This window comes from Schistosoma haematobium, chromosome 1 (assembly GCF_000699445.3).
Source record: "Schistosoma haematobium chromosome 1, whole genome shotgun sequence".
NCBI lineage: Eukaryota > Metazoa > Platyhelminthes > Trematoda > Strigeidida > Schistosomatidae > Schistosoma > Schistosoma haematobium.
In genome coordinates, this window is record NC_067196.1 from 63,459,404 (window position 1) to 63,473,514 (window position 14,111).

General features: G+C 37.8%; 1 protein-coding gene across 1 annotated transcript; it reads left to right on the forward strand.

Moving 5' to 3' along the window:
- Positions 1 to 2,683: 2,683 nt before the first annotated feature.
- On the forward strand, positions 2,684 to 12,154 carry MS3_00001832 (uncharacterized protein). The gene is made up of 4 exons (XM_051209332.1): positions 2,684 to 2,710; positions 3,702 to 3,849; positions 3,880 to 4,037; positions 4,071 to 12,154. Exons 2-4 carry the CDS (start codon positions 3,824 to 3,826, stop codon positions 4,247 to 4,249), a joined length of 363 nt encoding a protein of 120 aa, XP_051074784.1. The 5' UTR covers positions 2,684 to 2,710; positions 3,702 to 3,823; the 3' UTR covers positions 4,250 to 12,154.
- The last annotated feature ends 1,957 nt before the right edge of the window (positions 12,155 to 14,111 follow it).

Consider the following 14,111-nt stretch of genomic DNA (forward strand, 5'->3'; position numbering starts at 1 on the left):
AGATGGAAAACCAATTTGATCGCCATCATGGGGCGAAACGCAGAATTTTCCAAAAAAATCAAAAAGTATACGTCCGTGATTTCCGATATTCACCTCCACAATGGACCAGTGGACGCATACTTAAGAGACAAGGGAACGTAATGTATGTGGTGGAAGTTGAAGGACAGAAGTGGACACGCCATGTCAACCACATACTGGAAAATGCTGGCACTTCACAGAAAACCGAGAAATTAGACTCAATGTGGAGAATCATTCTGGACAGTTTCGACATAAAATGCTCAGCGACTCAGAAGACTGCACAACATGAACAAAGTCCTATTAGGAAAGCATCACGGAAACGCAGAAGACCAGATATTCTACAGGTAGACCCAAAGAGGAGAACATACGTTTCCGAAGGAAGATATCAATGATGATATCTCAGCACTTACCTGTATATAGTAACTAACCATATAATTTCTTTTTTTTAAGGGGGAAGGTGTTGTGAACGGGGAATTAAGAAGCCCAGACAATTAAGAAAGCTATTTTCTTGGGACGTTATTGGATTTCATTCAAACCCTGTAAAACACTTATATTTATTTTTGTCCCTATCTTATTCTACATAACACGAGCTTTCGTTCTATGTATCATTCACTAGCATACCTTTTTTGTTCCGAAAATATTGTAATTTAAACATAATATTTTGCACTGTATTTTCTACCCTAATTCCCTGTTTCGGGCATAACTGTATTTTTCCAAATTATCATACGTCGTGGTCAAGATATTCACTTATTTATTCATGTACATTTTTGTATTAATCCGAATTCAGAGAATCCAGAGCTCAGTGTTCCAACTGTCTTGTCTTCTTTCACTTGCGTGCTTGCCAACCAATCAGGATTTAGAATAGTTCTCTCTACCCCATCTCGAACTCACGCGTATTAGACTCAAGGTTAAGCCACTCAGCATAACGCGTCAAGGTCATAATTTAGACTAGACAGATCAAGGTGAAGTCATAACAAGTATCACGGGGTAAAAGCGATTCAAGGTCATAACAAACACATACTGACTCAGCATGTGACGAGACTAGCCAAGAAAGATGGTGATTCTAGACCTCGTCTAATGAAGATAACCTTCCCATCTTCCCATATGGCGGCTGCAACGCCTGAAGAATTTCGCGTCAACAGACGTCGACTGTCACGTGGAATCCACATGCATCCGGATAGGCCATACGAAGCTAGGACCAAACACAAAGGCAAGTTGGAGCTGACCATTCCACTTGTGGACTGTCTAGACGATAAAAAAACATGTAAAGAACAGGGCCTACCACCTCGGAAAACCTCATATAGGTGGGCTACCTGTCCATTCCCGTAAGGCTCATAAAGACAAATGGGAAGAAGCTCACGCGTTCCAAATTGAAAGCATAAACTGCTTATATATGAACGCCGCGAGTCTACCAAACAAATTGAATGAACTACGTGAACTTAGCAATGCTAACGAGGCCCATCTGATAGGATTATCTGAAACCTGGATATCTTCTCAGTTCTCGGACTATGAGATAGCATTACCTGGGATGCCTTTGTTCAGCAATGACAGAAAATCAGGAATTGGGGGCGGAGTAGCCCTATATATATGTTCCTGCTTGAAGGTGCATCAAGTTCACAACCTCGAGTTTAACAGTCTTGAGGAATCTATACGGTGCTCTGTAAGATTGTCAAGTACTTAGAGGTGTCTAGTCGGAATCATTTACAGGAAGCCAACTGCCTACATCGATTACGATAGTCGTATGCTGGAAGGACTATCCCGCTCTACTCGTCTCGGTTTCACATACATCCTGACTCTAGGGGACTTTAGTCTCCCTAGAGTCAACTTCGCGGGACACACGTATACTGGAGGCGACAACTCAATTGAAGCTCGGTTCTTCATCCTCATCGATGACTTGGGATTATACGAAAATGTGAGGTCGGCAACTCGATGGAGAAAGTCAGACACCATCGCGCTTAGATTGTGTATTTACAGACGAAGGATTTCTAGTTGACAACCTCTCAATCCTGGCTCCCCTGGGGGGAAGCGATCACGCCGCTATAGGTTTCGGTTTTGTCCGCAAAAGTGAGCTAAGATATTCTACCAACAACAGGCGCTGGAATTTTAAACGGTTGAATGTGTCAGCTCTGCGTATCCAACCGCGAGCCACGAAATCAGTTCGAAGACTCAGATTTAAACCTTATGAAGAGCGCCTCCAATCACTAAACCTTTATCCATTAGAGTATAGGCGTCTTAGAGGTGACATTCTGATGGATCACAGTATTCTTGACACTTCTGGACATCCCCTTAAACACCTACTTAAGCTTAGTTTCAACACTAACCTAAGTGGTAACACCCAAAAACTGGAGACACAACATAGCAGAACGGACTGTAGACACAACTTCTACTCCTTAAGAGTTGTCAAATTCTGGAATTCGCTGCCGGCCGAATTAGTCTAAGCGACTTCCCTGGCGTCCTTTAAGAGGCAACTTGATCTATTCCTAAGGACTAAGGATAGTATCACACTATGATTTACTAATTTCTTTCCATCTTTTATTGTTAACATACCTAGGTTCCTGTCTAGAGGATTTAGTGATCCCCTGCTACTAGACACGGAAGCCTGTTAAGCGAAAGCATCTTCTATTCCGTCCACTACCATTTGAACCATTTTGAACCATTGGATTTAGTAGGTGCCCGGTATATTCGACGCAAGGTCATAGTCTTCTGTTTTGGTGTATAACTAGTTCTTTTTTATTTTGAGTGTACCCAGATAATTCATGATGATTTTATTTCACTGTGATTCTTTCTGTGAATAGTTTGATAATGCGTCGAGTAATATTCAATGGTATGCTGAATGGGAAAATTAAATTTTGATCGATATAGTATAGCTCAATGTATGCTTATGTCCTATTTCGTTTTTTATTCATGAGATGAAAATCTATAAGTTACAGACTTCTCATTATCGCTTTTAATTTCTATGGTTTTTGCAAGCTATTGTGAAACGACTTCAGATTTAGGAATTTCGATGGATATTGATACATAAGTATCCTAATTAGGATCGAAATTTCGATACTCAGCAGTCAGATATCTTGGTGATCATTTCATTAATAATATGTTATCATCGGCTCACAGTTCGTCGTGCTTCTGTCAACTCTTGATATGCCGTAGCAGTAAGGGAAATCCTTCATTCTTTTGACTGTAATATATGTTGATAAGCACTAATATCCACTACCGCCCTAAGTAAATTTATTGCTCTGAATCCAGTAAAATTTCGAAAATAGCATAAAATATATTGCTGAAGGCGAAATTGACATATTCACTGTATTTCCTGGCCTCATTTTATAAACATCTGCCAAATGTTTTGCATTCAGCTTCACACCAAATACTTGTTTTATATTTCCTATAGTTACTGCTTTAGTGATTCCGGTTACATGGCGTAAGCTAAGTAACAGTTATTTCCTTTTTCCCTTTAGACCTGTCAATAGGTTTTCATGTTATCTTTCTCCAACGATTTCATTACACATCGTCTGGTGGTTTACTGAGAATTTGTTTTATTCATTCAATGTAATTTAGTGTTCTATTCACATACCAATGAATCTAGGTTCCTAAAAACGGATAACTGAAGTTTTTTTTCGTGACCATCAAAGTAGTCTTTTAATATGGTTCAACATCTACTCAGTTTCAGTTGGATTTCACTTTTTCAGATCGATTTTCTTGAATACTGGATTGATGCCATAATGGCGTGATTTATTTCAGTGTCATGTGAAATCTGCATGACCGTATTTTTCGAGGTTGCTGGTAACTTACCTGAATAAATGATATCAAAATGATTAGTAAATCAAATATTTCCACGTAAGCGAACTTTCTTGTTTATTTGCTTAGTTCTAGCTCGTGCGGTCCATCACTCGAACATCAGCGAAGGAGATTCGAAAGTACACAGTTAAGGTTACAAATGCTATCGCGAAAGACAGAGGAAATTCATATTGATGAATATATCAAAAAGCTTGCACTGGACAATTCTGTCGTCACAAGCAAATATGGTATGCCCAGATCGATACGCTACATCTTTTTAGATAATAATTCATCTGTTTCCAAGGTCAAAACAACTTTACCTGTAGCTCCTCACTCTTGCATTCCTACTCACAATACGGTTTGTAGATTCTATATATATGTATTTCCATGTTATTTTCAAGTAATTCTTTCTTCAGTTATAGTTACTAATCCATTATTCACTATGGTATTAAAGCACTGACATCGATTACTCACACACTATTTAAGATTGCTTTACCGGATTGGCAACGTCAGGTAAAGAAAAACAATGAAATGTAAATATGTTTCCAATGGTTGTAATGAGAGGTTATGAGGCAAAATATATAAGCCATTATTGAAAGGTATGCAATAATAATATAGTCTAGACCCTACCAACTAAAAAAGGTGCATATATTCGTGTTATTGAGATAGATTTTAAGGCATGTAACCTATTTTTCAACTATTATTTTTTAAATTTCATTTTGCGAACCCATACCTTATCAAACCATATCCTTGTATAACGATTATTTCGATTTATTTGTTATTTATTAACTTCATCTTTACCGTATGAGGGTTGGCGAATTAAGCTGATGCACGTTTGTGCATTGTTATTTTGACTTACTATGTAATCCCCCTAATGCCAAACCTTAACATCTTGATTTGCCTTCCAAATATTATTGAATGGCTGACATTATCCCTGTGTAATCAATTTTCAACTGATTTTTATTTTCAGTGATGATATAGTTATTTGTGTACAGTTTCCTGCTTTATTTTCCATGCAATCTTACCAGTAGTGCGTTTAATGGCCAAAACTCCAGGCTTCCGATTAGTTGGTTACATGAATAAAATCCACTTCATCTAATTCTGTTTAGATACCCGCGTTTTATTAGTAGCCTTCATAAAAGCAATGTGGCTCATAGCCGATTACATGAACGTGTATTTGGTAAATGAACTAGTCACATGCGTTTGTTCAAGTTTCAACACAGCACATCGAGAACCCAGAGTGGTATAGGTAGTAACGGTATTGGGGGTAATAGAAAAGGCATAAAAGGTATGGTTTAAAAAATCTAGATCCATGGATTAAAAAGTTATAAGGTAATATGGAAACTTGGTATGTAAGGGAACACAAAAAGTGAATCCATCTGCTGCATCGTGGATTATTCTGAGCCAAGTCAACCAAAGTCTCTAACTGTTGGTTACAAAAATCACATGGACCCCAAATGAGTAGTTAGCACTTACGTAAACGAGTCAGTGCAATAGTTTATAACTTCATGAACTGATGCTACGTTTTGGTTTGGTTTCTCATATCTTCCCTACAAACTATTCCTGCACCAGTCACCATTCTGTTGACGTAGGCGGTGGTTGGGCTTAGTTAATACATGTCCTGGCCACCTCGACCGATTTACTCAGCATACTTTCCTTGGTAACCTGCGTCTTACCATAACGTTATTCGCCCAGAGGTCCTGACATACACAAGCAGTACTTCGAAAATACATATGAATAAATACTAACATCCTGTGAATAACCTCTTTTTAAAGCCACATTTCACAGCCATGAAGTAACAGCGAGCTGCTGCACACTGTACTCGTCCTTTGGCCGGCAAACGGTCATCTCCTCTACACCACAAGTAACTCAATCTTATCGTATTATCAATCATCATCACGAACCGCTACACACGTATTAGGTTGATCCTAATCCATTTTATCTTTCGTGTGCGCTTTTTTTATAAAAAAAACTAGCCTAATCGTGGTGGTGTATTTTCAACTGAACAAATGTGTGAGAACCCATCGCATTTACTTGATTTTCCGGAGGTCGGATATCTGAATACTGCAAACTCGTTTTCTCCAGACACTTCTTTAGCTAAACCCTCATGGTTAGTGAATCTCTCTTCCCTACCACCAATTTATGGCGATGCTATTCGTGCCGCTACAACAAGGTATGTTGTATACCATTACTTCTACTAAACTGGTGTTCATATTAATAATTTCAACTTGCTGTGCTGATATGGTGTGGTCACTTGAACCAAAAAATATGTCCTACGTCTTGAGTCGCCTAGTAATTAGACCGGATAAAGGAAATCTCTGAGTTTACACCATAAGCATTAATTTAAAATTTCAGCCACAATGATCCATCGTAACATTATACTGATATGGATCAAAATATTTCTAGGGATAAAAGCTTTCGTGTAAATCTCTGTCACTATCAATTTGAATTAGTAGGTTAGTGGAAGTTGTTGATTAGTAAGTATAAATATTATTTTGACAGAACATATGTTCACTTTTCAATTTTTCTTTCATGTTTTCTCTGTTGGTATAAATTCAAGTTAAGCATATAAATAAATGGAAGTGGTCGAATGCGTCTACAACTTCACTTATCTCGAAAGTCTGATCACCCCTAATGGGTTAGCGTCTGACGAAACCTCTGCAAGGATTCAGAAAGCTCGTTTGGCTTTTGCCAACTTACGTCATCTATGGCGAAGGCGAGATACCTGTCTATCAATTAAGGGGCGAGTATACTGCACAGCAGTTCGTCTTTTCGTTGACTGAGATGGTTGGGCCACGTGTTACGTATGCCTGAACACTGATTACCACGACGCGTAATGCTGACTAGTGTTGAAGACGGATGGAAGAAAATTAGGGGCACCCAAATCAAAACGTGGCATCAGTGCTTGAAGTTACTAACTTCTGGTCTGAGCCATGTTGGTAGATACAGACTACTTGGTTGGAGTCCACGTGACTATTGTAACCAGTGGTTGGAGATTCTGTGTGACATCGCTTAGAATCGATCAAAATGGCGTAATTGTATACACTCTTTTGTCTTCCCTTAAACTGTGAGGTTTAAATCACTTTATACCTTTGTTTCTGCGGACGAATTCTCTTTCCCTGTATCAATTCCTTATATGCAATCTTTTTAATGTATTACTACTATTGAAGTAATTACTTCTATGAATTTGGTGTTCATCTTGTTGTGCTAATGAGATGTGGCAACATGGACCAATGCATATATGTACCTGGCCCTACGTTGTAGCTGATTGATTGACTGAAGTGTGATTTTCTGGTAAGATTTCAGTATGCTGTTTGTAGATAATGAAATATTATAAAGTGCCTGAAGGAATAAAACCGTGAGCATGAATCATTGTTTTTTATGAAATCCTTTATTGAATTATAGATATACAATAACTTGATTATACTGGTATATCATTCACTCATATCCCTTTGAAATGAAGCAAGTGTTGCTCTTTTAAGCAACTACACGTACCGAAATGATGGAGAAAATCTGCAGGTCAAGTAGATGCTCTTGGTGGTGTTGATTTTTCAGAGCCAGGTGGTTTCAATATCCTAGCTTTCATTGTCATTTTGGACACTTTTCGGGCCTAATACATGTAAAGTAAGCTCTTTAGCTACTTGACAGTGCATAAAAACCACCATTGAAATGAATTCTACTGGAAAAACGCCAAATATTCGGATTAGGGAATCTCTAAGAATACCAAGGAGTTTCTAAAATCGTGAAACTCAAATCAATTAGCAATTACTAGGTACATCGACATTGACCAAGTTAATGAACCTATACGAAAGAGATCGATTACTCACAAGGCCAGAGGTCAATCGACAAAGACAGTCAACTTGGATCTGAAGGCAAATGAAAACGACATAACCTACGAAGACAGCTAATCACAAATAAGGCTATTGGAATAAGTCAATAGAACACTTGTGAAATAACTAAAAAGCTCACTTCTACATGAATTGAGCGATGAAGATGTCGTCAAGAATGGAAATGAAAGCTTTACATTTAGACCACCTATCTTGGAGATCCCAACACTACCTAAAGCTCCATATATTATTCGTCATTTCTCTGCGTCTTGTTTAGATACAAAAAATTGCATCACAAAGAAGACCATCATTCTATTTTCGCTTGATATAAATTCATCAATAATATAAGAGCGTTTCTAGCTAAAAGTGACGAATGTATTAGTCAGTCATTTGGTCATTTTGAACGTTAAACCTGGGACATGTGCATCGGTCCAAGTTGTCACAACACATTAGAACAGCGAGATGAGATTATAAAGTCAAGTCCGAGAGTATTAGAAATAGTAATGGTAGTGGTAGGGAAGATTAGATTTAGGAAGCAGAAAAAGATGTATAAGAAGATTTCGGGACCCAAGATTAAACGACAGAAGAAAAAAGTAAATGCATACACTTCATTGCGAACTGTTCCGAAATGTGTTACCCAAGATCTCTATCTACTGGGTACGATAACTGTAGTGGACAAACTAGGTTGTCTGCACCCACCTAAACAGGTCAGTCCAATATTTAATGTTTCGTGAACTGATGCCAAGTTCTGGTTTATCCACCTTTTTCTTTCTTCCAGACTACTCTTACATTCAGCTAGTCAGTCATCAGTATGAGTTGTCGTATGTTTATGTATCACACCCAAGTAGTAAATGGTACATGTTCACAGCTAGAGGAAATCAACGAGGTGGAAAACGTAAGATAAGGAAATAAAAATCCGAACATGAAAATTGTACCTTCAAAAGAAAAGGTCGGGTAATGAACAGTTATGAATAATACTTAAACAAAGATGTAGAGTGAATAAAAATTCTCCCGTGTGACCGATTTGATCTATATCATCCGATTCCAACTATTGATTACAATTATTATGTGGGCCTCATCCTGTTAGCTCACACAGATTAACATGACTCAGACTCTCAGTCACTAACTTCATAGATTGATGGTATGTTCAATTCTCTCCCTTCATGTCTGGAACTACCCTAGTTTTCCTGGATTTGCTGTCGGGTATTCCTGACTGTTAGTATTTTGGGTGGCATACTGATCAAACGGATTTTTCTGCGATTATCGTAAGAGGCTTTCTGTAATCTCTTCTACCCTGGGCAACTAGTGATCACAGAGAAATCACACCTGACTCTCAAATTCCAGCTTATATTTCAATCAGTCTAACTGCTAAAACTGAGCCACTGGTATGAAGGACCTGCAAAAAACCACCAGGATCGTTTTTTTTATTTGCTTCAAGTTAGTTGTGGCCTTTTGACCTCACTGAATTCTGGAGATCCTATATCAGCCTATAGTTCAGTTTGTTGGTGAATGATAAGTAGCTGGAGTTCACCTGACGTATTCCTCAAAATTTTCTGATCGGCGTTACAGGCGTTTGGTTTTCAGGGTCCTATGTTTTTCAGAAATATCTTCTCTAGTAACCAACTTATTAATCCATCTCTGTAATCAGTTTAAAATTACCTAGTGTTACCCATTAAGACCACTTTTTTATTGTTCTTTGCTTTCGTTGCACACCTCTGTCCTCAATGATTGCGCTAACGTCTTGTTATTCTCTGTTCAAGTGTCCTTCGCTCCTCGCCATGTTCAGAACATGCTGAGAATAGTTTCCGAAAATCCGCTAAGTTAGTGGGGGCTTTCGAGATTTCTTAATATTCTGGTCCATGTTGTTAACAAGTGTCACTGATGTTTTCACAGCAGTCTAAAAATATTTCCAGGTCATTTTAGGTTGTAGGCTATATGTTTAGCTACTCCTACCTTAGATACGTGCGTTTTATTTCTTCGAAATGGGCTCAAAGTGGTCTCACTGTGTTTTTTCTTTGGTCAAGTATGATGCTGATAGACACTTGTTCGTACAGGAGTAAGTCCGAATTCCAAGGATATGATTCGGGAGGAGCAATAATCTGTCCAATGTCCCCAGTGGTAGTTGATAGTAATATTGTCTGTCTAGAAACGTTTGTGATGTCAGTGGTCTTCAGGTTAAGGGTTGTCTCTATTCCTAGTTTTGATCCTTTCTAAGGACAGTTTCCTGAGCCTAATTGAACCTGGTCTAAAGCTTTCTCGTCAAAAAAACATAAAACAATGATGATGGTTAATCCCATTCTTTCAAGTCCGTGCAACTTCACTTAATCCGACAGTGTATAAGCGGCTGTCAAAAAAATGAAGTCAGAGAATTTCTGTTTTGCTTGAGAACTTAATCTTTAACATATACCAACGATGTTACGAGGTTACAACGAGACTCTAAATATACTAAGAATAAATCCCTCTGACTCTTCATATTGGATAAGTCAAGTTAGCTAAACGACAAAATTTAGATTTTCTTTATCATTTCCAGGATTACGAGATTCTAGAGTTATAAATAATAAAGCCTTTTGTCCGCCTTTATATCGAAAGCTTCATTATCTATTATTTGTAAAGTATCGCACACAACTCTCAAGACTGTAAACGTCTTACTACTATTAAAGATCACACAAACTGCGACTCATGTGTTCGATGAAACATGTATCACAATCTCGAACAAACACTAAAAAGTATTTACATAACTAACTGCTTAAAAGATGTATCCAAACTAACGTTTTTATTTATGCTAAAATTTTCTGTGTTTTTGTCCTAAAAATTTGTTTACCTTCTCTTTGTTGTAGTTATAATTTATTGTCAGGGGTTTCTTATGGGAACTTGTCCTAACATGCATATATATGATTATGCCATTTTGATCTCATCCATTTTTCTACCAGCACTGTCGTGTTAATTAGAATGTTGTCTTCTTTAATAAGTTGTTCTAACTTGTTCGTTCGTGGATATGTATGAGATTCATAAAGTCTGAAAGCATGTGGTATAAACTGAAATATTTGTATCCATTCTTATCATCACAAAATAGCCAAATTACACAAATAAACACAAGAACGTGGAATCTTATGAGACTATTGGCTTTGTAAACAAAGGGCTTAAAAAAATAACCTAACATTATTTTAATTATCAGTATGGGATTGTGGAGATTGTTAGGCTTTTGATTAAGATCATGAGTCGATCGATGTTAGGCCACCCTTTAATTGTTTTAAATTTTTGCCAAAAAGTTTGGGTTGGTACCTTTTTCTTAAGTTAAGTTTAGCTGTAACCAAAGTGCTTAGATTTGCTATTAAACTACTTATTTAAATATATTTTGTGGTTGGCGTTTTTAGTAACTAAAAGTTTTCATTTGTATACTATCCCACAATTTCTAAGATTTGAAGGCTTCATATAATGGACGCCGGTAGTTTCCTATTCATAGCTTATCTCCAGTACTAAAGAGTTGCATATGTGGCACCGTTATCTAAGGAAATTTTTGGCTCCATATGATTGTTAGTAAACACAAGATGGAATATTGAGTGATAAAGTTGGAGTTCGATAATTATTGGATTTTAAGCCATCAGATTTGGCAAAGAATTAATTGTTTCCACAGTAGAACTCATCAAAGTAATTTGTGCAGCACCTTACTTGATAGTCATCATGAGATTCAAATGTCATAAGTTTTTGGGCGAATTGACGAATTTCTTGAAAAGGTTTACACTGGTTATTTATACCAAACGTAGGTACTACCTTTACGTGGTGGTCAAATTCGCTTATTTTGACGACTCAGTCGAGCTATATTAACTGGGATACGTTCCTTGATATTTTCGAGCGAAGTCATGTTGGTTACCATACTGTAGTGTGATGGTAGCAAGGTGTCTTCTACAGATATCCAGCAGCCCCAGTACTGCTGGCTTTTCATAACGGAAGGGGAGTTAGGATAGGTTAGGCTTAAAAGTTAGTTATATCTATCCCAAAGCATTCCTGGTGCTGGCCATTGGGTTTTAAAATTATAGAGCTAGTAGACTCACAAATAGGTCCTTTCACAATTTTCCTCACTGTCTTTACTTAAAAGTTGCTAGCACTGACTTTGGACAAGTTGTACTGGGATTCTAAAGCCCATGTAAAATCTCTCCTACCATATTGTGTTTTTTATCCGACCACCCTGAGGCTTCTTGCCTGTATCAACTTTTTCGTAGATTTTCACTTTTACATTCATAAACCTGAATATGATCGAGGACTTTTGATGATTCAGTGGGGACCAAGAAATGTATGACACGAAACGAAATGCCAGCGTTGTAAAAAGTAATAAAAATAAAACTTTTTTATAACGAGATCCCTAAATGCCCTGGTATGACCGAGAGAGGGGAGAGTTCTCTCTCATCGAAATGCCCTCACATGGCCACGTGCATGCAACCACTGCCAGGGAAGTCTTACTGCCTTCTTGTGGCGGGGGTGTTGTTTACAAAATCGAAAGGATGAAAGGCGAATGTCCGGCGCTTTAACCGGGTTAGTGGACGCGGAGAGTTCACCTATGGGAGTTGGAAAACTCTGATTTCAAACCAATAGTGTACATGAGCTCCAGGATCCTGAAGGAATAAATGGCGTATGAACCAAGTGTTGGTCACCGGCTACCATGGGACTGCATCTCCTTACGTTGCGCCACTGCCTTGTGGATCAGACCTTCAGGTCGAAGGCTCTGGGTGGCCTCCTAAGAAAACCACCTGATCCGGTTTGGGCACCCGGGCAATATCACAGCCCTCACACATATTAAATGAGATTTATGTGGCGCATATGTATCTGGTGCCCCCTTGTACCAATATCTATGTGTTCAAATAAAATAAAAATTCGAATTTGTAGTAAACAAGCTATCGTCAATAATTTCAGTTGTCTCTCACAAGAGTTACTGTTCTCGGTTTGTACATCAAATAATTTCATCTGAATTGCATTCCACTACGATTACGATTTAGTTATTCTTTCTGTAAAATGGGTTCGTTGTATTTCAGCCACATTCAGTTAAATGTTATTTGTGAGTGAATTGCTTCCATTTAGTACTGAGGTATGACTCAAGCCAGATTAGTTAGCTTCCCACTCCACAGAGTGCCACAAATATTTCCCAGTTTCTGTTTATTTCTGTAACTAGCATTTTGGGTTGATCTGTTAAACGTTTCGCCATTTAAATATTTTGTTATCTTTCTTAGTTATGGTCTCGACAGTTCAATAATTTACGAGATATTCCGCTCGTCCAATTTGAGCACAGAAGCATTGTATCATATTTGGTCACTTACAAGCTGCACCCAACCTGGTTGGTTTACACCGACTGAGTTAGTGACTGCCTTAGCTTTAATCGGCCTGGCACAACGTAAGCAATGGGAATTCCAATCATGTTCTCTTTCCGAAACTATTACTATCCAATCACTTTACGGACAAATATGTCCACCTGTCCCTATGATACAAATTCCTAACTCCAGTAGGCCGTCTAATTCTACAGTTATGATTTCTGGGCCGGAGGTAGTTACTCATGGAAATCCCCCAACTAGTTTTCGAGATCCAGTAATCTCAGGATGTTCAAAGCTTCCCTTCCAACCTCCCGTCGTAGCCTTTTCTGCATTTTCCAATCGATTGGATAACGATTCTTGTCACCAGTCTATTCAGTCATCTACAGATTCTAGCACATTAAATAATTCTGTTTACAAGACACCAGATCCCTTCATGCATTTCGTTTCATCAGGAACCCTATCTATAAATGACCCTGAGTGGTCTGATTTTGCTTCTTTTAATACTTCCGTAAGTTATTTTTTTATTTTTGTCATATCAACTGTCAATAAAATAAGACTAGTAATACTATCTAATTTCCAATTGTTGGAAAAAGCTCAATTTAGTGCCTTGTCATGATGGTCATGGTTTCATTATTTTCAGTTACATTTTAGACTGTTTAGATCTAATCTGTGTTTATTTAATTACTTGGAGTAAACAATTTGTTGGGCACTGAACCTCTTGATGACTGCGTATTTAGTCTTAAGGATATGTAGTGTTTAGGGTTTGAATTCAATTTCGAAACAATAAGACTTTCAGAAACAGAGACTCATCGCTTAATTCATGATTAGTCATATGATCATGCTTTTAAGAAAATTTCTGATTGCTTGGTCTGTTTCGGTAGTATGGTATATGTTCAACACTGAGCGTTGTTTCCCTGTGTTAAGTTAGCATTTACCAATATATAGCAAATTACTGTACTTTTTCTACCGTTTACTCTTATACTGTTGGCTTTGATGCCCATGTTCACCCATCTATTTCCGGAGATATTTGTAAATGAATAGTCTTATTACAACCAGTTGTGGGAGTTTTTATTAACTACGTTCGTTTTTCGTGTAGCGGATTATGATCTACGTATATGGGTGTTCTAAATATGGTAGAAAGAGCAGGTTTTAAATCGATAAAGACCCATGACTTGTCAAAAACTCCACTGTTTTA

Excerpts from the sequence above, each read along its gene's own strand:
- MS3_00001832 (XM_051209332.1), top strand. The coding sequence starts at position 3,824 with ATGATTAGTAAATCAAATATTTCCAC. Across the intron at positions 3,850-3,879 it reads AGTAAATCAAATATTTCCAC|TTCTAGCTCGTGCGGTCCAT; the intron begins GTAAGCGAACTT and ends TTATTTGCTTAG. Across the intron at positions 4,038-4,070 it reads TGTCGTCACAAGCAAATATG|ATAATAATTCATCTGTTTCC; the intron begins GTATGCCCAGAT and ends ACATCTTTTTAG.